At 50.7% G+C, this 21403-nt stretch overlaps 6 protein-coding genes across 6 annotated transcripts; 2 read left to right on the forward strand and 4 right to left on the reverse strand.

Moving 5' to 3' along the window:
- Nucleotides 1–145: 145 nt before the first annotated feature.
- PFICI_10292 (uncharacterized protein) lies at nucleotides 146–928 on the reverse strand (the record flags this gene model as incomplete). Its single annotated transcript, XM_007838873.1, has 1 exon — nucleotides 146–928. One exon carries the CDS (start codon nucleotides 926–928, stop codon nucleotides 146–148), a length of 783 nt encoding a protein of 260 aa, XP_007837064.1.
- A 503-nt stretch (nucleotides 929–1431) lies between these two features.
- Nucleotides 1432–2640, reverse strand: PFICI_10293 (uncharacterized protein; the record flags this gene model as incomplete). The annotated part of the gene is made up of 1 exon (XM_007838874.1): nucleotides 1432–2640. The coding sequence occupies one exon, from the start codon at nucleotides 2638–2640 to the stop codon at nucleotides 1432–1434; it is 1209 nt and encodes a 402-aa protein (XP_007837065.1).
- Nucleotides 2641–3207: 567 nt separating this feature from the next.
- PFICI_10294 (uncharacterized protein) lies at nucleotides 3208–5781 on the reverse strand (the record flags this gene model as incomplete). The annotated part of the gene is made up of 1 exon (XM_007838875.1): nucleotides 3208–5781. The coding sequence occupies one exon, from the start codon at nucleotides 5779–5781 to the stop codon at nucleotides 3208–3210; it is 2574 nt and encodes an 857-aa protein (XP_007837066.1).
- Nucleotides 5782–7038: 1257 nt separating this feature from the next.
- PFICI_10295 (uncharacterized protein) lies at nucleotides 7039–8451 on the forward strand (the record flags this gene model as incomplete). Its single annotated transcript, XM_007838876.1, has 1 exon — nucleotides 7039–8451. One exon carries the CDS (start codon nucleotides 7039–7041, stop codon nucleotides 8449–8451), a length of 1413 nt encoding a protein of 470 aa, XP_007837067.1.
- Nucleotides 8452–9700: 1249 nt separating this feature from the next.
- Nucleotides 9701–10656, reverse strand: PFICI_10296 (TATA-box-binding protein; the record flags this gene model as incomplete). The annotated part of the gene is made up of 4 exons (XM_007838877.1): nucleotides 9701–9760; nucleotides 9814–10185; nucleotides 10260–10347; nucleotides 10418–10656. The coding sequence occupies 4 exons, from the start codon at nucleotides 10654–10656 to the stop codon at nucleotides 9701–9703; spliced, it is 759 nt and encodes a 252-aa protein (XP_007837068.1).
- Nucleotides 10657–19239: 8583 nt separating this feature from the next.
- PFICI_10297 (uncharacterized protein) lies at nucleotides 19240–21085 on the forward strand (the record flags this gene model as incomplete). Its single annotated transcript, XM_007838878.1, has 5 exons — nucleotides 19240–19351; nucleotides 19421–19506; nucleotides 19563–19607; nucleotides 19718–19924; nucleotides 19982–21085. 5 exons carry the CDS (start codon nucleotides 19240–19242, stop codon nucleotides 21083–21085), a joined length of 1554 nt encoding a protein of 517 aa, XP_007837069.1.
- Nucleotides 21086–21403: the final 318 nt, after the last annotated feature.

A 21403-nucleotide genomic window follows, 5' to 3' on the forward strand; every position in this document is an offset into this window, starting at 1 on the left:
ATTGGGAGTCTTTTTTTTTTTTGTCTTGTAATGTGTGCTGCCATATCTCATGAAACCATTTTCAGGCGACAAGTTGCAGTGAGAATGCTAGGAAAATTGACTTCAAGTCTTTCTTCATTTCCGAGCAGAGGTTTTCTCATGCAAACTATGCCGTACATTTGTCTTCGGGCCACTTAATCTCCCAGCCGGTGCAGAGCTTCTGAACCTCGAGATCACCTGGATCATTCTCAAACATGGGCTTCTCGAGGCGCTGCTCAAAAATTTTGTCAACGACAAAGCCGTGGTCGCGGGCGCGGTCGAAGAAGGCCAAGTCGGCATGCTGTAGCCAGGGCCGGTAACTCGTGAAGAAGACGAGGGCCTTGCTCTCCCTCCGCCGGCTGAGCGTCATCTCAATGGTCTTGATCATGTTCTCGTGCTGCGGGTGCTTGAATAGTAGATCCGCCAGGATCAACACGTCAAAGCCCGCCGCCCGCTCCTCGGCCGTCTCTAGGTGTGCCAGGACCGGCGCCGGGTCACATCCCCACTCGTAGCCCTCGGCCACGAACCGGCTGCGCGGCTCTGGGATCTGCCCCGCGCTCTCGCCAGCGTTCTTGCGGATCATGACCATCAGCTCCTCATCCGGGTAGTCGGTGCAGACGACCTTGCGGGCGCCTAGAACAGCTGCTACGATGCCTGGCAGGCCGCCACCGGCGCCGAGCTCGAACACCGTCTTGCCCCGGATTGCATCGACATTGTCCTCAAACCAATACGAGATGTAACGCGCGCCATTCCATAGGTAGTGACCCTCGCGGAGGTTATAGCCGACCAAGTGGATAGGCACCTCCTGCCCCGACTTCATGACATGTTTTGCCAGCGTCGGCGGCTTGGGAGGCGCATAGTCGGCAGGCTCCTGGAAGAGACCAGTGTCAAGCTGCTCATCGTCATCCATGTCGGCAGCTCCTGATCTTGACCGTTGTTAGTGTCATATTCATAAAACCATGATTAGATTGTCTTACATTTTCTCTTCTCTTTTCTATGTTCGAAAGGACGAATTCAACCACTGCCCGTTTCGAATGTGGATTTTCGTATCATTGGGCCGAATTGTGAAGAAATATTAGTGCGCTAAAGTGGGACAGTACATGCGGGGACGCGATGCACTGTACGCAGTCTACATGCATTCTGGCATGACTTTCAACTTGCGATGCGGCGGATTATACAATCTTAGGCAGTTCATATTACAGTATAACCGGAATAGGTAGGTACTCATCGAACAGTTTCTCTTTCGATGAGTTTCATACTCAAGCGCTGCTACCAGTCCAGTCCCATCTTGTACTATGCACAGGATGGCTGTCCAGGCGCATTTCAAGGCACAGGAAAAGTGATACTCATTTCAGAGCCAGAAAATTGCACATCGCTACTGGTATCATATTCTTGACGTTTGGGTCAACGGACTCAACCAAACCTCTGCTTAGCCAACTCCTTCAGTATCACCATGGCCTTGTCCTCCTTCTCTCGGTACTCCCTGAGCTTCTCCTTGCGCTCCTCATCCTTGGCCCTCCGGATCTCCTCGCGGCGAATCTCCTTCTCCGTTTTCTTGCGCTCGGCCGAAGCCCGCATCCGCTTGAGCTCCTCGACACTGTCCCCGCCGCCCATGAGCTCGCCGTCGTTGACCTCGGTCGCCCCTCCAGGAGACCGCTCTCGGAAACCTTTCATCTTCTCATTGACTTCCTTCTTCTTTTCTAGCTTGCGCTCGCGCGTGCCGGCCTCGGCGCGCGGTACGAGCTCCTCCAGCCGTGCCTTTTGCTCCGCGCGATCGGCCTTGCGCTCCATCCGGAGTCGCGAGACACTGTCGAGGCCGTCCTCCTCATCCATCTCGCGCCGAACCTCGAGGTCTTGTAGGCTTGGTATTCCCGGCCCATGCCTGTCGGAGGAACGGTATTGTGAAGAGCCCGGTAGTACGGGACCGTAGTCGTCTGCTTCGTCGTCATCACCCTCTGAATCGGCGTTGCCCGACCTTTTGTTTCTAGCTGTGCCATCGCCGTTGTCTTCCTCCCCTGCCGACGACGCATCTTCTGTGCCTACGGTACTTCTGCCCGTGGCCTTCGGTTTGCTGCTCACGTCCCAAAACCCAGACTGTCGCGTTTCCTCGAATAACTCTGGGTCATACCAACTCTGGGCCAGGGTACCCTCGTTCCATTTGGCTGCAAAGCTCTTCCAACGGCCCCTGATCTCGCGCTCGTCCATATCGCCCATATCCTTGTTCTTCTGTACGTCTATATACCTTGCCAGCAGCGGCCGGAAGAGGTCAAGATCGGATTTAGAGATAGGGCGTGCGCCGTAAGGCAACTCTGCGGGTGGCGCGGGGCGCGAAGAGCGGTGGTGGTGATGGTGATGATGCCTGTGTCGCTTGCGGTGTCGTTGACGGTGCTCATCTTTTGCAGCATCATCCCCTTCTCTATCGCGTTGCGTCATGTCTGGCGAGGCCGATCGATGATGTCCGCGACCCTCGTGCCTTTCGTATCGGCCATAATGTCTGGACTGATTTGCGCTCTCGTGAGACTCGTCATCGCCCTCAAAACGTCGTTTTTTTACTGGTCGAGCTCGGTCGTAGTCATCATCGTTGGCAGAATAGTCGCGATAACGCTGCTCAGAAGCGGCCATGCTGGTCAAAGCAGTTATCCAGCTGGGCGTCACATCCAATTGATTCGGGGGCAGGAAGTGGAAGCAATGTAAGTAAGTAAGCAGAAGTTCTTCTGGATTGTCAAGTACGTAAAGCCAAACCTAAGACGAGTTGATACTAGGTACCTGTCTAAGTACCTGATCAGTGTGGAGGCAAGGTAACGCGGCTGGGTAAGGGTTGTTTGATTAGATAAGATCCAGAATCGCAGATCAAGACGTCACTGCCCAAGGTAGCCAATAGCATTACATTACATACTTTAAGGGTTGATCCAACAACGATTTTAGAATAAAACAACCCATGACAGACCATTCACAAAGACAGCAAAACAATACATATTTATGATGAATGATTTGTATCTACGAGAATAATTCTGAGCATGCACTGTAATACATAGATGCCTTTGCTTAATTAGCTGCTTGATAAGACGCCCATAAATGAGCAGTCAGCTTTTCGAGAGTGGATCATCTCTTTGCCTGAGCAAGAGGCTTCCTATGGGTCTGATGAGTTTGGGATGCTCATTGTATTATTATTTATACTCTAGACCTCCATCAGCCATCTCCCTCGCTGTCGTCATCTGCAAACATGTCCACTGCCCTCATCCTACGACGGGGCGGCCGCGCAGTCTTGTCCGCGGTTTCCGAGGGTTCCTTCGCAGGAGGCTCTTCATTTCCTTGCTGCAGTGGAGAGGATACTGCCACTGCTGACGGGTCTTTGGAAGTTGGCGGGTCTTTGGAAGTTGGCGGGTCTGGCTTGTCCTCTTCCATTGGCTCGCCGTCCATTTCTCCTTCGTCCTCCGACATGGGCTTTCCGTCGATATCACTGTCCATCAGGACGTCGCCATAATCTTCGTCCATGGCATCGCCGTCAATTTCATCATCAACGTCCATATTCTCCGCGTTAGGGTCATAGCCAGCTCCTGACTCGATGCTGACCGGCTCGAACCCCTTGGTGGCTTCGGCACCGCCAGCCTCAACAGTTTTCCATCTGCCGCCGTTTCTCTTCCCAGCATCATCCTCATCTGCTGCTTGTTGTGTCTCGCTTGTCGCTTTTGCTGCCAGGCTGGGTGGGTTTTCGAAACTCTTGACGAATAGCTCCTGACCTTCGGCGGGAAACACGCACCAACCCTCCCAAAGGCTAAGTATGAGCCCAACACTGCGTTTCCACTTATCGGCTCTCAACCTGCCCCAACCGAGGCGCTCGGCCGTTTGTCCCAGGTACTCAAAGACTTTGCGTTCTCGTAATGCCGTTTCAAATAGCTGACGATACCGCCAGCTGTGTCGAACACCACTCGTTGCCGACGAAGATAGGATATCACTGACTACGTACAGGGCGACTAGACTTGCGGCGCTCGTATCAAGTTGTTCTCCATTGGCTGGTTTGTCCTTGTCGTCAGGTGCTGGCGTTGAAGGGCCCGACTCGCCAGTTTTGGCAGCTCCATCAGATTCCTGCTGTGGATTTTGATTGTGCTCAGGATTGGCAGACGTAAATCCAAATGGCTTCTGCACATTGGACACGATTAAGTCAACAATCTCATCGGCACCTCTACTTGAGTGCGTGATGGCAAATGTGGTGATCCTGGCAATGTCGCCTTTGCGAATCCGGCCTAGTGTCGCAGGCAATCGGGCGAGAAGATGAACGAGCTTGGCCTTATCGAGAGGATTTAGGTATGTCGTCTCTGTTTCTCCTCCCGGACCACCATCATTCGGCTTGTGACCTTCGTCTTCATAATCCTCCTCGTCAGAAGAATTATACTCTGACTCGGAGATGAATTCTTCAATATTTGTGGCGTATTCAAATGCCAAAGGCTTTTCGGGCGTTTTCCAGGCGTGGCTGCCCTCAAAGAGGGGCACAAACTTGCCGGGTTTTCCGCCGCGACTACGAACGCCTGTGATGACTTCCCATAGTCTCCATCTGTACCAAACACCGCCTTGACTGCGAGCGTCCCAGAGCCAGGCCCATTTCTCTTCCCTCTGTACATCTGGCCGCGACATTAGGAGAGCTTCGAATTCAGGGCCATGCTCTAATACAGCCTCAATAACCTTGTGGATAAGCTGGAGTTGCTTGATATCCTTTGGGGCCTGGATAGGAACATGTAGTAAGCCTGATCTGTTCAACGGGGCCCCCGGTGGGCCGTAGGATGTAGGTGGTGCAAATCCACGATGGGTTTGTTGATTGTTCTGATTATTTGGTAAAGCGACAGGTTTTGCACCAAATGGATGGGACGCAGTCGTTGATGTAATTGACGAGGTGGCTGTGGAAGCCGCAAGTGCAGACGACAAGTGACGATGTAATGATAAGTTGAACCCAAAGCCTAGGTATTTGCCCTGCAATAGACTGACGGCAGCATCAATGTCGGTCGCTGGTGTATCTGGAGATAATATCACAATGGCTGCCATTGATTTCCTTTCGTTAGAATTGGGTACTGATGGAGGAAGCACCTTGACGCTTTCAACGTTGAGGTTCGAGGGTATCATGGACTTGATGACAGCAGGCGATGTCCCTGGTGGCAGGTTGGCAAGTCTTAGCGTCGGCTTTGCAATGGCTCTCTCATCGGCTCGATCGGAGGCTCTCCCCTCAGCCTCGTCATCGCTCGTATCAAAAGCTTTGGCAACGCTCTTTGGGGCTGGCGCATCATATTGCCGGTCTTCTTCGTAACGTCCCATTCGGCCGCCTCTACCATCGTCGTCGCGTCGAAAACCATCCTCGAATCCCCGTTTCCGGCCATAGCTCGACGGGCTCGGCCCTAGACTGCCTGGGCCGCTCTTCGCATAGTTTGTCGGAGCAGGACCCAGGCTTCCAGGCCCGCTCTTGAGACCTGCCCCAAAATGTCTCTTTCCTGGCCCCGCGACGGGCGCGAAACCTCCTCTTCCAGGTCCTTGTGATCTACTGAACGGTGTGCCTGATCCGCCCCGGGCTATCGCGCTGATCTCGTCATCGCCGTCGTCTTCGTCGTCAAAGCTCTTGACAAAGCTTTCGTAGACGGCGGCAGTCTCGGCGGCTTCCCGCTTGCGCTTCGCTTCTCGGTCGGCTCTCTCCTTGTCGAAAGCGGATTGCTTGTGCGCCTTGGATAGTTTCGCTTCGACGTCGGGGAAGGAGTCCACGACCTTCTTGGACGAGGACATGATTCAAGACTATCGTCTAACAGGCGCAGAGAGGGCGGAGGTAGAAAGTGAGAGTCAGTTTGCCATACAGGACTCAATTACTCCTGCTCGACCCGTAAGATCTCGTGGAGAGCAAGTTCTTTGAACCGGACCAATCGATTGCCTTTCAAGCTAGCCCGGATCGTTGATCACTCTGAAGTACATGGAGCTGAATGTTGTTGAGGAAATGGCATGGCGACAAGGCTTTAAGGAAATGCTAATGATGCACACGTTGTGTTAACGAAGCTGCGGTTTCTTAGCTGTGGTACATCAATGTAAGCTGTCGACAACATTGAACGGCGGCCTGTCAAGTGCTAACTAACCAAGCTCAACGCGACCAACCGGATATCCACCAAAAGGTCCGTGCTCTAGCACATGGGTTTTATGTAGAACTAATAACACCCAGCCAACACATTTTATACTTCGATTATACAACAGAAGCCTCAAAGTGATTTTACCAGCTTTTTCCATAAGTTTAATATCTTCCTAAAGTCTAGATATTGAAACTGTTAACAGATATATTTCATAATCATGTATCCGAGAAGACTACTGCCATTTGGTGCGACTACCTTACGTAACATGGCCTCTCAGGTGCAGTCGTTTTAATGCCAAGTCAAAAAGTGTTTCCAGCCCAAAAACCGTTCCCACTGGAGAGCATAGCTTGCCCTGGTGCTGAGCGAAGCGACGGTGAAATCAAGCAGTATCGAGCCTTGACAAGAGTCCATATTGCGATCATGTTACTAATACATTAAAAATTACTGGGTTTCAATCAAACATGACAGAACCTCTTGTTGGGAAGCTCATGAATCTTGTCAGGTTGGCCACTGGTAAACGGGATCCGCCGCAACTGAAGACTTAAACACGCATCCGATCCACATGCATCCGATATCGTCGTCTACTAGCTCGTCTTATCTCAAAAAAACGAACGATTTTTTCTTCTCCATTGGCTCCAGTAATGGGGAATATCAGGGCATTATTTCCGTACTGTATGTACACTCTTCTGTCCCATGGTTATCATCGGAACGAGCCTGAGTTTTGGGACTATTATAGACTTGACTAAAAGCCAATTAAACGGGTCTTGATTCGTATATCGCTTCCTACATTTGACAGGTATATGCGCACGCATTCATTAGGCATAACAAGCCTTGGTTTTGGTCTATTTCATTTTTATTATATACTGCCCAGTTCATTTGAGTTTTATTTGATTTGAAATCGCAAGAATAATAGCGTCACCTAAACATGGCAGAGTCGTCTTCTTCCTTCACACCGCCCTCATCTATCCTCATTGTCGGCTCGGGCGTTTTCGGCCTGTCCACGGCCTACGCCCTCACCAAACGCACGGCATGGTCTAAGACGCAGATCACGGTGCTGGACCGGGCCTACGGCGACCAGCAGCAGCAGCGCTTCCCGTCTCACGATGCGAGCAGCATGGACTCGTCGCGCATCGTCCGCGCCGACTATGCGGATCAGGCCTACACCAAGCTGGCCGCCGCGGCCCAGGACGAGTGGCGCAAGCCCGGTCCCAACTCCTGGGGCGGCGAGGGCCGTTACGCCGAGACCGGCTTCGTCATCTGCGCCGACCAGGGGCCCGAGGTCCTGGCCGACGGCGTCACCAAGACGGGATTGGGGTACGCCAAGAGCGCCTACATCAATGCCGTCGAGCTCGAGGGCCGCCATCAGATTGTTGAGCTGGACTCGCCCGAGAAGATTGCCCTGGCAAGCGGCACCGGCGCCCCCTTTGGCGACTGGGGCTACCTAAACAAGAGAAGCGGCTGGGCCAATGCTGAGAAGAGCATGGCCTGGCTCTACGACCGCGTCGTGGAGACTGGTCGGGTCAAGTTTGTAGGCGCCACGGTAGACAGGCTCGAGGTCCATGGCAAGAGAGTCACGGGTGCGAAGCTTGGTGATGGCACGACACTGAGGGCTGAGCTCGTCGTCGTGGCTGCGGGCGCCTGGAGTCCTAGCCTGGTAGACCTCAGAGGCCATGCGGTAGCGACGGGGCAATGTCTCGCGTACACGCCCATCAGTGATCGGGAGCAGGAGAGACTGGCCAACGTGCCCGTTTTGATGAATATGACGCAGTCGACCTTTATGATCACCCCAAGTAACAACATGGTCAAAATTGGCCGCCATGCGTACGGTTATATAAATCCTCGGAAAATCACTTCGGCGCTAGTGGTGCCGGCCAAGGCAGGAGAGTCCAACTTCCCAGAGATTACCGTCTCGCAACCATACACACACGTGGACGACTCCAAGATCTGGGTCCCTGCCGAAGGTGAGCGGGATCTGAGGACGGGACTTCGGAGAATGGTACCATGGCCCGACTTGATGGATCGGCCATGGACGCACAGTCGCATCTGCTGGTATACAGACACTGCAACAGGCGACTTTCTAATTACATACCACCCGCACTGGGACGGTCTCTTCGTTGCCACGGGTGGCAGCGGGCACGGATTCAAATTTCTTCCCGTGCTTGGCGACAAGATTGCCGACACAATCGAAAGAAATTACCCGTTAGACTTCAAGGACAAGTGGAGTTGGAAGCAGCCAGAGGATATTGAGAAGCAAATCATCACCGAGGATGGCAGCCGAGGTGGCAAGGTAGGGCTCATCCTCATGAATGAGCTCCAAAAGAATGGTTCTCGCCTATAAGTGTCTTGGACAAATACATTTGATTATCTAAGGAAAAGGGATAGGTGAGCGCATTATTTGGTACGATGGCGGTGACCATTACGATGCGAATAAGGATTTAGGCTTCCCTGAGCACATGCAGCTCACAGAAAGCCAGATGGAGTGCCGTACAAATATACGAGACTCAAACACAGCGGATTGTCAGTGTCGAATGTACCAGAGCTATCAAAAGAGGGTCTCCAAGATCATTAGGAATCAATTACCAAAGCAAACAATACGCAGTCATCATGAGTATGAGTGATTCTGTAGCAAAGATGTGTGTACTAATTTATTGCTCATCAGCAGACATGAGGCAGTTCACGTTATAATTAGTAAGCATCGCCCAAACCAAGAAGTATGAGAGAGTTACCTCGCAGATGATCAAGATTCAAGCATTTCCCTTATCTCGCTCACTCTCATATCAATTTACTTTCAGTTTTATTCAATCATGTCGCTTATGAACTAGGAGAACTGCTTGTTTTTAGCAGCGTAAAATTATCCCAGTTCACCCGAGTAATTACAATATCCCATACAATGCTTATGCTTGATGTTAACCACAACATGCACTTTCACGTTAGACAAAGACAAAGACTCTTCAGACTGTTCGCGATGGTGATGTATTCATGCCCTAGAGCCAACAAAACCGCGACGTATGCTTTTACTTGTTTTCTGTTCATGGCTGGGCCAGCTACGGAAACATGGGCGAGTGCATGTGGGAGTTGAATGCATCCGCCAAGGCCAGGCATCTCAGCCGGGACGTCCACCAGTGTGAGTATTTCATCTGTGACTCAGTGTATGTTTTCCGTTAACTGCTGCTTCCCCACTCGTCATCCATTCCGTGCTTATCTTCCGTGGGTATGCGCCACTTCTACCACCTCAAATCGTGGCTCTCTTGTGCATGTTTGTTTATATCTTCTTTGTGTCGAATTAGAGCAATATCACCGAGGAGCGCATGTGCTCTCCATGATGCAGTGCGCAAATCAATCTATGTGGACTAGGGACCAAGCGAATTTTCTGGTCCAGTCCAAAATCCAGCCGCCATGCCAAATGAAACGCCGTTGCGATGCAGAAACTTGAAATGATACAGACACAGAGGCTCAAGCATCAGGTCATGTCAAGACGCTGATGGTATGAGTCTGTGTCGGGGGGAATTCGTGATCTCGTTATTGGTGATCGAACTCTTACAAGCACTTTGGAGGTCGGAAAGTGCAGGGGTGGGGGTGTGCCAGGCCTAAACCTTGCGGAAATCTTGCAAGACAGGGTACATCATCTCAAAGGCTTGGTAAATTTCCTGGGAAATGTTAGTCAAAATTCGTGTTGTCACATTGGATAGATGTCACATACCTCTCTGACTTTGGCACCCGTCAGGACGATCTTGCCAGAAACAAAGATGAGCAAGACGACCTTGGGCTTGATCATGCGGTAGATGAGACCGGGGAACAATTCAGGCTCGTAGGAGCTGAAGTTGTGGTGGCGCGAAGCCAAACCTTCAAGACGAATGGGGAACTTGATGTCGCAACTGCCGACAATGTTCTGAATCTTGAAATCAGTGAACTTGGCGTTGAAGCCAAGCTTCTGGATAATTCGGGCATATTTGCGCGAAGCAAGCTTGCTGTCGTCCTCAGACTTGGCACCGGTGACGACCATCTTGCCAGAGGCAAAGATAAGAGCGGTGGTCTTGGGTTCACGGATACGCATAATGACGGCAGCGAAACGCTGAACAGTGTTAGCAACCTTCATGTGCAGCCAAGCGGGGTGATAGTGCATGACCCCGCGCTACTGAAGCTTACCTTGGGGTTGTACTCAGCATTGCGGGCGTGCAGAGCAATGGTCTTCAGATCCAAGCGGCAGTCCAAGTTGACAGTAGCCACAATGTTCCTTTAATGACAATGCATGTGAGCACAGAGTGCAACAATGACCAAGGACTTGTCATCAAGGTAATACATACTGAAGGGTAGGTGTCAAACCACTACCACCTTGAGTTGCAGCAGGAGTGGCAGCCGGGGTTGCGGGAGTCACTCCAGCACCATTGACAGCACCAGCAGGTTGGCCGTTGGTAGGTCGCTTGGCAGGGTCGCTGGCAGGGGGAGTGAGCTCATGCGCACCGCCAGGGAACGACAGTGAACCCGGGGCCGTGAAGGCCATGGCCTGCGCGGCAGTAGCGGGGTGAGTCTGAATACCCTCCATGATGTCCGAGACAGATATCACGCTAGGTGTTCAATTGGATAGAGAAGAGCAGATCTAGATGTCTGATTAGAGTTGAGTTTGGGACGAACGGGTGCAGAGAATAGAAGGTGTGTGGTTGCGACTAGCAGGAAGGTTTGACGGGTGCTGTGCTAGGTATGAATTCCAAGAAAAGATGCCTCAATAAATTTTGGAGATGGTTTGTGGTGGTTTCAGCTCGACGACGACCCCGTTGCTCAGTAAAACGACGAAGACGACGCCCGAGATGGTGGGGCGATATGCAAACGGGGATGTTGCAGCTTCAGTGGGTCCGGGGAAGGCGCGCCAGGTGAAGCAAAACCCGCCGCCCAGCGACAACGAACAATGCTCCAAAGACGCTTACAATTGGATTGGGCAGTACAAGATGGCGTAATCACTGGGAAAGATGGATATGGGCATCATTGGTGCGGAGAGACAAAAGAGAAATTGCCTTACCAAATGGCGTGCAGGAGATGAACAAGTCAATGTCTCCCCAACACAGCAAGAGCTGCTCGGCCTGATGGATAGCTGATGGAGTGGTTGACGAAAAGTATCAAACCACGAAAGAGCACACACACGTTTTTGATAATACGAGGCGTGAGGTCGAATACGAAAAGAACGCTGACGATGTCGTCGAGGTATCGGGTTTGATGCGGTGCGACAAAGACGGCGGCAGCGACTCGAATCGGATCCTTCCCTCACTTTGGGATTTTCTTTAATTCTTTTGGGGTCTTGTCTACAGGAGCGGGAATCTTCTTTAGCAGCACGGCACCGTGACCTGTGCAGCAGCGGGACGCGTGAAGAAGATTGTGAGATGGACGAGAGAAGACGGTCGTCGGTCTCTGCGACTGCTCGGGTCTAAATGTCGTAGCGACGACAATAAGGATCGGAAAGACTGGGAACGGCTTCTCTAGTACAGAGAAGGGTCGTCGGGAGAAGTAGGTCTTTGTCGATTGTCCTTGCCAAGGCTGGAAAGAGAACAGATGGACGAGCGCAGGACTGGATAATTAATGAATGCAAAGTGTGACGTCAAGTGACGAATGGGGGGGGTTGGGTTGGCTTTGTTGTCTGTGATGAACAATATCGCCGGATGCGTACACAACTGCCGGTCACCACAGTGAATTAAAGTGGAGATATTGGAAGGTGGTATCTGGGAGGGCAGGTGACAAATAAAAAAGGCCAGACGTATTGGCAGGTTGGCAGCTGGCAATACGTGAGGCTAGGTCGGTCGGGGAATCCGCGCAGGAGGTTCAAAAAAATTTTGAAATGAGGGGGAAGCCGACCTTCTTATAATCTCGGGCCCCAGGACCGCCGCCAGCCGTTTCTAAGGCATCGACGCCCCCCTCGTGTGGCGGGAGTCCATAAATTTGAACCAATCCTGCCATGTGCGTGAGCGCGCTAGTTTAGCGTCGGCCAATAAGACCTCGGCATCGGGCCCCTATCTGCTCCTAATTTGTTTTTTTTTTTCTCTTCCTTGCATCGCAGTCCCCAGGTGTTCCGACAAGTCTCGCCGCGTTGCTAGGGCTCCCTCTTCCACTGTACGACACATGCCAGCCAGTCCAAGTGTCTCCCTAGGCCACAGTCCCTCTCCATCCAGGGAGGGGGGTCCGTCCAGTCCAGTCCAGTCAATCCAGGGCCACTGGTCAACGCAGAAGTGCCCTCAAACGACCAAGATCATGCATCGGCATGGCATGGCATGGCATGCTGCTGCCAATGTCCATCCGTTGCCCTACCTGAGCCACTCACCTCTGGGATACGCAATCGTCGCGGCCGCTTGTTTGTGTGCATGCACCCTGAAAGAATTGCTGCGACTGAGGAAGCGAACGAACGAGTGTTTGCAAGCATCCAGTCTGTTGCCTCGGCTGAAGGAGTAGGGAGAAAGAAGATGAAAAGTCAAAAGAAGAGTTTTCGCACCCACCGCTTGACATTGGTTAAAGTGCACCACTGAGTCGCATGGCATCACGACTCGCTGGCGCCGGTGTGGTCGAAGTGATAAGAAAAAATTTCTCCCTCTCCCTTCCCACTCTCTTTTTGGTGGTTGGTTGACCAGGTAAGTGCCGGGTTAGAGAAGTGTACGAAGGTGAGAGGAGAAGAAAAGGTTTGAAATGGAACTGCATCGAGGGCGACCTTGTTTCTTTGGTGCCATTCCAGTGCGCACTGTGGCTAATGAGATACTAGCCAAAAGTCCGGTGCTGCCGCTGGAAGCCAATCAAAAGCAAGCTTCTCGGATGGATCTCAGAGAGCGCATCCGCTGAAACACTTGCCCCTCCCATCTCCCTCGTTTTTTTTTATTTAATTTTTTTTCTTTCTCATTCTTGCTCTTTTTGGCTAATGCCTGGGCTGTCTCTGCCTCAGCGGCGTCCTTGGCTTTCTGGGACTTTACCAACCCGAACGAACCAAAGAATCAAACGCACACAAAGACATCTCCGTCACATCGCATCGCATCGCCTCGCGTTGTCATATCATCACCACCCTCTTCCCGTGCTCAGATGCAACCTGGGGATACAAGACAATGACTGCTGCGGCGAGCGACACAAGTCTTTCATACTTTACTACAAGCTTCGTACTCTTGTGTTTGTTTTGATGATCCGCTCTGGTTGCAAAGTGTGCGACTTCTTGTATTGAGAAGAGCAATTTCCACCATTCCGCGCCGCGCCTCCTGTCAAAACACATATCTCGACCAGCAGAGGGGGAAAAAAAAGTGCTTGGCTTGAGGCGGCTTGATAGGGTTCTTTTGCTTTCCTTCCCCCCCGTCACTACACTATTCCGTCGTTGCCCCCCGGGAACGGGCCCTGGTTTTCATCATTTCCGAGATACATGAAAACGACTTTTTACGCCATGGTCTATTACATTCTGGTAATGCACAACGGATCAGATTTTTTTAACTCCTCCTTCCCTTTATCGCCCCCAAGAAAAACTCTTCCTTCCTCACGCCTTGCCCAAGATCAACAGTTAGACAAGTCTCCTACGATGTCAGTCATCTGGTCGACGTGTCTGCTCTGACGCACGCGCAGTGGTACTATTGGGTTCTGACAGGTTCTTGCGCATCCACTTCTTTCGCCTGTCTAGGCCATCGAGATGCTAGGTCCTGACTGGCTCGACTCTCTCCAGGATCCATCGCTGCCAGTGTCTCGAATGGCCGACAAGTCGCGGGTGGGTACTCGTAAGCAAGGTTTCATCATGACCGGCAATCAGCTCATTTCCCAGGAGCACCACCCCTGTGGAAACCTTGGTTCTCTCTGGAGAAGGAAGAGAAAAAAAAAAAAAAAAAAAAAACCTCGCCTGCTGTCGGCATACCTAGCGACCCAGCCTCGTTCAGCCATCCGCCGTGAAGCGTCGCAGCTCTTTTTATTATGACTCACACGCGATGGTAACCCAAACATGTCGCAATTCACAGCCTTCCTTCCTGTCGCACTTCCAGAGTCAGCCGACGTGGCCTTATCAACTCAAAAAAAAAAAAAAAAATGGTATGGGCCATCGCGAGCATCGCACAAGTAGAACCCTGGCGTCACATCTTTTCGTCTGCTGTAGCTTGTCTAGAATATTCTCTTGTGGACTCTTGATTGAGGACCAGGCTCCAGCACAGATAAGTGTCGCGTCGCACCAGACTGGCAATTTTTCGTGTTGGTCTCAATATCGTCGCGACAGGAATGGCGCATTGACCCTAGGCAAGCGCTGGTTGCTCCATCAATGCAGGCGGGCTGGCTGACCAGACGCGAGTTGCAAGAAGTCCGACCGGATTCAAACAAAGTACTCGCGGGTAGCCAGTGCCAGAGACACTGTACTCCGCATCGTCTCGAACACTGCTGCGAGTCAGCCTAGAAGCGCTCGTCATTGGCCAGGCAGCCTGTGATAGATAAAGATGCTAAGGATGACGACAATCTATACTAAACTGCATATTGTCCTAGCATCATGCAGCCATAGGGAGGCTCTTTTTTTTTTAACACATGAAGGAGAGAAGCTTCCTTTTACAGGCCGACAACGGCATAATTGTGTATACTCTCTATGCATCACGAGAGTCACAAACATTTCTTTGCGCATGATGTCATTGCTATCCGTACTTCGCGGGCAAACAAAAGTCACATTCTTGCTTGCTGCCGTGTTTGCGCGGCAACACCTGTTTCCATTGGCATGCTGTGCTGACTTTGAATACGCCTTTTTACATTCCGAGCCCGTGCGGCGCGGGTTCAACAGTATACCCGCCCGCGTCTTATTAATTTCACCAATAAAATAATTGCGGCCCTTATCTGACAACTGGCAGCCATCAGGCTAATTATGCTCAGAGCTTCTGCAGATCATAGCTTTTCAAAATGATTGTATACCATTGTTTTTAATGCGATTGAGCTGTCAAATTTACATTAGAGTTAATATTGCTGAATCCCCGAGACTTTTACCAAGATATGCGAACCGTTCATTGTAAGTCTCAACCAGAATGTTAAGGATTCCAGCAAAAGCAGGGTAAGCATGGACATGCTAGTCTCGTATCAGAGTATATAGCGGTTTATTATATGCAACTTCAATCACGGAAAGGCTGATCGCTCATCATTGCCGGTGAAATCATATTAACATTTGTGTGTGCATTTGCTATATACATTAATCTAAGATATTGCCGTATATCGGACAAAAGCCCGGTCCTATGAAGCGCAAGTTGCAAGTTACCATATGCACTCAAATGGGTCTCTTCTTATTCTTCTTCTTTTCGAGAAAAGAAGAAGAAATGGAAAGTTAGAAACGGGAAAATGAAGTAAAAAGATTTTCTTGTGCAAGTTGTGAGTTCCTATCTTGGTCATTGATACTGCGATTGAGATAGCCAAGCTTGATGAAAGTATTAATTAATTTGAAGCAAACCTAATAATCAGATTTGGCTGAAGCTCCCGTCATTATATGTGGCTTGAGTAGAAGGCATTCAAAAGCAGTTGTGGCTCTGCATAACGTTTTGGGCCAAGCAGAAGAAACTCGGGGACTCGGGCCTTTTACTGCCACAGCTTGCAGCTTGCCGAGAAACCAGTCCGATAATAGCAATTACTCCAGAGGCTTGATTTTTGCCTTGCATGTTTATATGCAGTGGTGGCTGTCTTCAAAGACTGTGTTTGGTTTCCTGGATCGTTGCGATGGTGGTTATCGTTTGCCCACTGCCTCGAGCAGGACAGCTAAGAATACGAGAGCAGAAAAGGCTCCAGCGGAGATATGATGATTTATCGTGAGTTTTAGGACACGCTTCATCAGGTTCATTAGTTGCAGAACGTGGAGGATTGGGTTCCGTGAGATCATGCCGGTAACAGTGCTTATTCCTAGATATCCGCGTCAAAGATGCTCTCTGCGTGATTTCAAAGTTGTTTATGGCTTTGTTTTGGAGTCTGTCCAACGTCCGTCATTTTCATTAATGTTGACAAACGTCTGTAGGAATTCTCGTGATCGACTGATCTAGAAAAGCATCTGGCCTCACGAGCAGGGGTTCATAAAACTCAGAAATGTTTCGAACGATGCTGTTAGACCCAAACGATCCGTGAGAATAACTGCAAGGTCATGACCTTAACAAGCGAAAGTTGCTGGTCTCGTTCATCAAGGATTACTTCAACTGCCCAGAAGATGAATCTAAATTATCACAAAAGTTAGACCCAGCCGCGACTTGTAAAAGTTGATGGTCTCTTCTCGACTGCTGCAGCAGAAAGAGTAGTATGCAAACGACTAGATTTAGAGGCATCAAGAAATACGCAAATGCAAATGTGAAAACATTTAAGCTTGGTCATACGTCCATGATAGACCTACACTTTGGTGTAGGTTCTACCTCATGCCTTAAAGCCATGACTCTTGGCCCTCCAGTGGATATGCGATGCTTGTCTGGACGAAAGCTCCCACGAGTAACGTTTGTTCATATAACAGCACCTCAATCGATACAGGTGCTTGGTCCTGCTAGAACGTATGAGAATTGTATCGGAGTTCTCCAATGATAATTACAAGCGTCATCGAAAGTCTATTGCGAATAACCAAAGATCATAAGAGAACGGATAGACGTTAAAATGAGTTGGACGTGGGACTCTGCTGCAAACACATTTCCCGGGGTTTCTCGAGTGCATGATACTTCAATGGTGAATGAAGAAGATGGTGGCTGCCAGAGGTTCTATATTCAGCCTTTCCAGTTTCTATATCAGAGTTAATACCCTTCACATAATAATAGATCTCTCCATGAGAGCATACCATGACCACGACTGTGCTTAATTTAGGATATGACATACTTGACTCGCCTAGATCGAAAGAAAGGAGGCAGTGCAGTCTCAAACGGCGAGCGCAGGGAAGCCCTCCGGGTTTATATCCTCTTTGATGGGGACCCGGAATGCATTGACAATGGACATCGGCTGGGAAGGTGGAACACAAGGCAACCAGGGGCCCACGGCCTGGGAGGAGTCGAGTCGTTTCGCTACCAACAGATCGTCGCCTTGCTTATCACGGCTGGACCACATTCCACTTGATCTAGCCACGAATGCCTTGCTTGCATCTTGCAAACCAGGTGAGGGTCCATACCAAACTCCCCGATTCAGTCCACATATGATAAGAAGCTAGTGACGATGAGAACCATTACGGGATTTGACCAACTACAGGGCATATTATATGACTGTCTATGCACCAAATAAGCAGAGCCGGCGGCAGTTTAAGACGCATGGGAATCGACAAATAGAGTTTGTGTCACTCGAGCTTTTCATTGTTGCTTGTCAGCCAATTGATATGGAGGTATATTTGTATGTGCAAGTTTAAAAGGTGCGAAAATCCGGGTTCGATGCCCAGTAGTAGACAAAGCACAAAGTGGATATACATGGAAGTAAGGGCATCGCGCTGGAATTGGTGGAGTCGATCTCGTGCAGGGCTTGCAACAAACAATACCACAATCGGTCATAAGAAGATGAATAAAGCATTGCGGAGTTTAAGCTTGTATTTTTCGAGTCGTGACGAGGATTCGGGGTTCCCCACATCACGATGTCCTCCCGGTAAATAAACGCCACTTTACAGAGTATACTCTGCCCCGTTGTAGAACTAGTACAAGATCAGTCCAACTATATTTACGCAGGCGGTAGCGCTTGAATCTTATAATAGTCTGTCTGCTCTTGGCATCCGGTAATATTGATGGAGTTTTTTTTAAGAAATACTTGCTGCCATCTTGTTCATTCAAAAGTGCTTGTGCGGCTGTCATCCTGTCTTTCTGATGGAATCGCCGTGATGGTCGTCTGTGAAAGGGCTCCAAAGACTGCCGTAGGCGAGCGCTAGGGCGGCTTGGCGAGGACTTGTTACGATGAATTTTTTGACCTTTTGGAACCGGAATCAAGACGTTCCATGAAACAACGACGACTCGCACCATGACTTGGACCTGATGATGATGTGACGGGCTCTTTGGCGCTGCGCCTTCAAGGTCGGGGATCTTCGCTGCTGCCATCTGAAAACACTGGTCTTGGTCCGTCTCTCGCACGTGTGTAAAGGCCATGTTTTCCCTTTCTCTCCTGATGTTACAACGCGATGTTGCTGATGATCACCCAGCGAGCGGCAGTTGGAACCTTGGCGCACGCACCCAACACAGCGCGGGGGACCGGGGGTCGGGTTTTGGCTCGCTTCGCTTGCTGGGGCCCACGTTTGATCTCGAAGTGGTCCGCGTTTGATCTCCGGTTTGAAAGGCCTGGCCATTCCCCCATACCATGATGGTGTATCACTGGAGCCTCTCTCTCTCTTTTGGCTTCTTCTTGCTTGGGATCGACAAAACTCCAATATCTAAATAAAGATTTCTTGGCAATTCCCGTCTGGCGGAAATCGAAACCAATACACATCCAAGAGGAGACGCCCAGACCATTCATTGTTCTCTTCTTGTTTTCTCGTCACAACCTAGAGCCCCCGGTCACTTCCCAGAGGATTATTCGACCCCAGCTGTTCCACCTTCACGACTCCACTTGTATGATCTCCTTCAGAAAGCATCTTATAACACACCTTCCGCGTTTCGAGAATTGACTACCGCAGTCTCTTATTGGCCAGAATGGCACAGAGCCGCACGTTTGAAAGAATGGCGAGCGATCGCAACCTCCGATATCACCGCTCAAGCAAGCATATTCCTCGGTTTCTGGATTGGGACATGGTTTACCGCCGGTGCTTGCCAATACTGGGATCCTGGGATGCTGGTTCATCACAAACTCTAATCATGGTCTGGAAAGAAAGATGGAATATGTGTGTGTGGTAGCGATGTTGACCATCCCTGTGATCAACATCAAGTGTTTCCCGAACGATCTGAGGCTCTTGAGTTCTTGGACGGCCATAAATACTATACTCTCCCAGCTGCCGTCCTACCCGATCTCTTTCTTGCACACTCGACATCCACCTTCTCTGTCATCCAGTATTTCTTTTTGGTTCTTGCATACAGAGGTAAGTTATATCACATAATCTTTGCACAAGACATACGATCGTGACAAGGCTGACACAAACACAGCTGGGCTCGTGTTTTCTTCTTCTTCTTCGGCAACTCTCATTCACTTTAGATTGCCTATCCAAGCCGGTCTTTTCTCCCAATAAATTATTCTAGCTTCGATCGCCAAAATGAAGAATTTCGGTACTGCCTTGTTGCTGCTGGCAGCTTCTGCCAACTTTGTGGTATCTCTTCCAGCTGTCCGTGAGGAAGGTGTGGCGCCACGCATGGTCTATGAGCCTCGTAAGCATTCCTCATCGAACCCATATTATCGAAGCACTCAGTCACGCTAATAATCATTTCCATAATCAGACTCTGCTGCCAGAGCCGTTCCCTACCATGGCGCAGAGCTTCTGCCCCGTCAAGGCAAGGGCAAGGGCAAGGGTGGCAAAGGAAATGTAAATTTTGATCCACGGTGCTTGGATATCAAGAGATCTTATTAACAATAACATAGGGAAACGGTGGTGCTGCCAACGCCGCTGCTAATGCCGCCAATGCTGTAAGTTCATATCTGTTATGTATTCAGTATTCCTTACCTAGAAGGATGTTCTAAGCTTATTATGTAAAACTCTTCTGTACAAAAGTATTAAGCACTAATTATTACTATAGAACGGCAATGCTAATGCCAATAATAACAACAACAACAACAACGCAGCAAATGCTAATGCGAACGCCGCGAATGCGAATGCCAACAACAATAACAACAACGCAGCCAATGCAAATGCCAATGCTGCAAATGCCAACGCCAACGCCAACGCGAATGCTGCAAATGCGAACGCAGCAACCGCAGCTACCGGAAATGGAAAGAAGGGCAAGGTGAGAATATACAACCCAACACGATGTATAACTACTCTTATACTAACTCCTGTTCAGAAAGCTGCCGCCGCCGCTGCCGCCGCTGCAAGCTCCAGTGCTGCAGCTGCTTCTGCCGCCTCAGCTTCTGCCGCCTCTGCCGCTGCTGCGACGGCAAGCGTCGATACTGCTACCGCCAGCGTAGCTACAGCAAGCGTTGATACTGCTGTTGCCGCGTCATCGGCTGCCGCCGCAACCGATGCTGCTGATGCCAGCACTAGACGCCGCTTGATGGCTCGTGCCTTTAACCAGCCGCTTTACCCCAGGAAGAAGAACGACAATGCTGACAATGCCGATGACAACGTTGATGACAATGTCGACGATAACGTTGAAAACGTTGATGACAATGCCGACGATAACGCTGACGACAACAACAACAACAACAACAACAACAATGATGACAACGCCGACGACGCAACTGCTACTGACACTGCCGTCGCCAGTGCTACCGACGCTGCTGCCACGGATGCCGCTGCTACGGATGCCACAGCCACAGCTACCGACGCTGCTGCTACTGATGCCACGGCGACGGCTACAGATGCCGCTGCTACTGCTACTGATGCCGCTGCGAACAACGGCACAGCCAATGCAGGAGATGCCAAAGCTTCGAAGAAGGCCGCCAAAGCTGCCGCCAAAGCATCCAAGGCTGCTGCAAAGGCTGCCCAGGCTACTGCTGCTGCGACGGCCTCGAACTCGACCGGAGACGCAACTGCTGATTCCAAGGCGGCGAAGAAGGCAGCCAAGGCCGCCGCAAAGGCCGCTCAAGACGCTGCCGCCGCCAATGGAACAGCCACTGATACTGGAAACGCCAAGAGCGGTAAGAAGAACAAGAACAACGACAACAATGCTGCTGCTAGCAACGCTACCGATGCCGCCGCCGGTGCCGACAATGCCAACAACGCGGATGCTGCTGCGAGCGACGCCACTGGCACGGATGCGCTCTCGTCTCTCATCGGCCAACTGACTGGCGGAGCCACAGCCGACGCTGGTGCCGCAAACTCAGGTGCAAGCACTGATGCTCTCACGTCGCTCCTCGGAGGCGCTGGTGGAGGCGCTTCGGGCCTAACTGACATTCTTTCCGGCCTGGGCATCAACCTCAAGGAGCGCAGGGAGAAGGAGGAGTGAAAAGCTTCTCGTGATGTCGTAGTAATAATTGTTTGAAAAGGTTGGTTGAACCTCTCAAACTGCTGTATCATGACAGGGAAAATTCCAGATCATGACATGTATACCCACATTCGCTCTATTGTCAGGAATGAGCTGTACGAAGCGAACCGTCGCCATCCTTACCTGGGAGGCCAAACGACCCCCCAGGCGGCGTCGAGGCGTTTGTAATAGCTCTAGACACGATTTATTACTGGAAGAGAAAAAACCCTTTTCGGCATGTTTTCTCGGGCAGCAAAAAGGGATTGGCCGTCTAGCTAGACTAGATGAAATGTTTACTGT

Source organism: Pestalotiopsis fici (assembly GCF_000516985.1).
Source record: "Pestalotiopsis fici W106-1 unplaced genomic scaffold PFICI_Scf_7, whole genome shotgun sequence".
Classification (NCBI taxonomy): Eukaryota; Fungi; Ascomycota; class Sordariomycetes; order Amphisphaeriales; family Sporocadaceae; genus Pestalotiopsis; species Pestalotiopsis fici.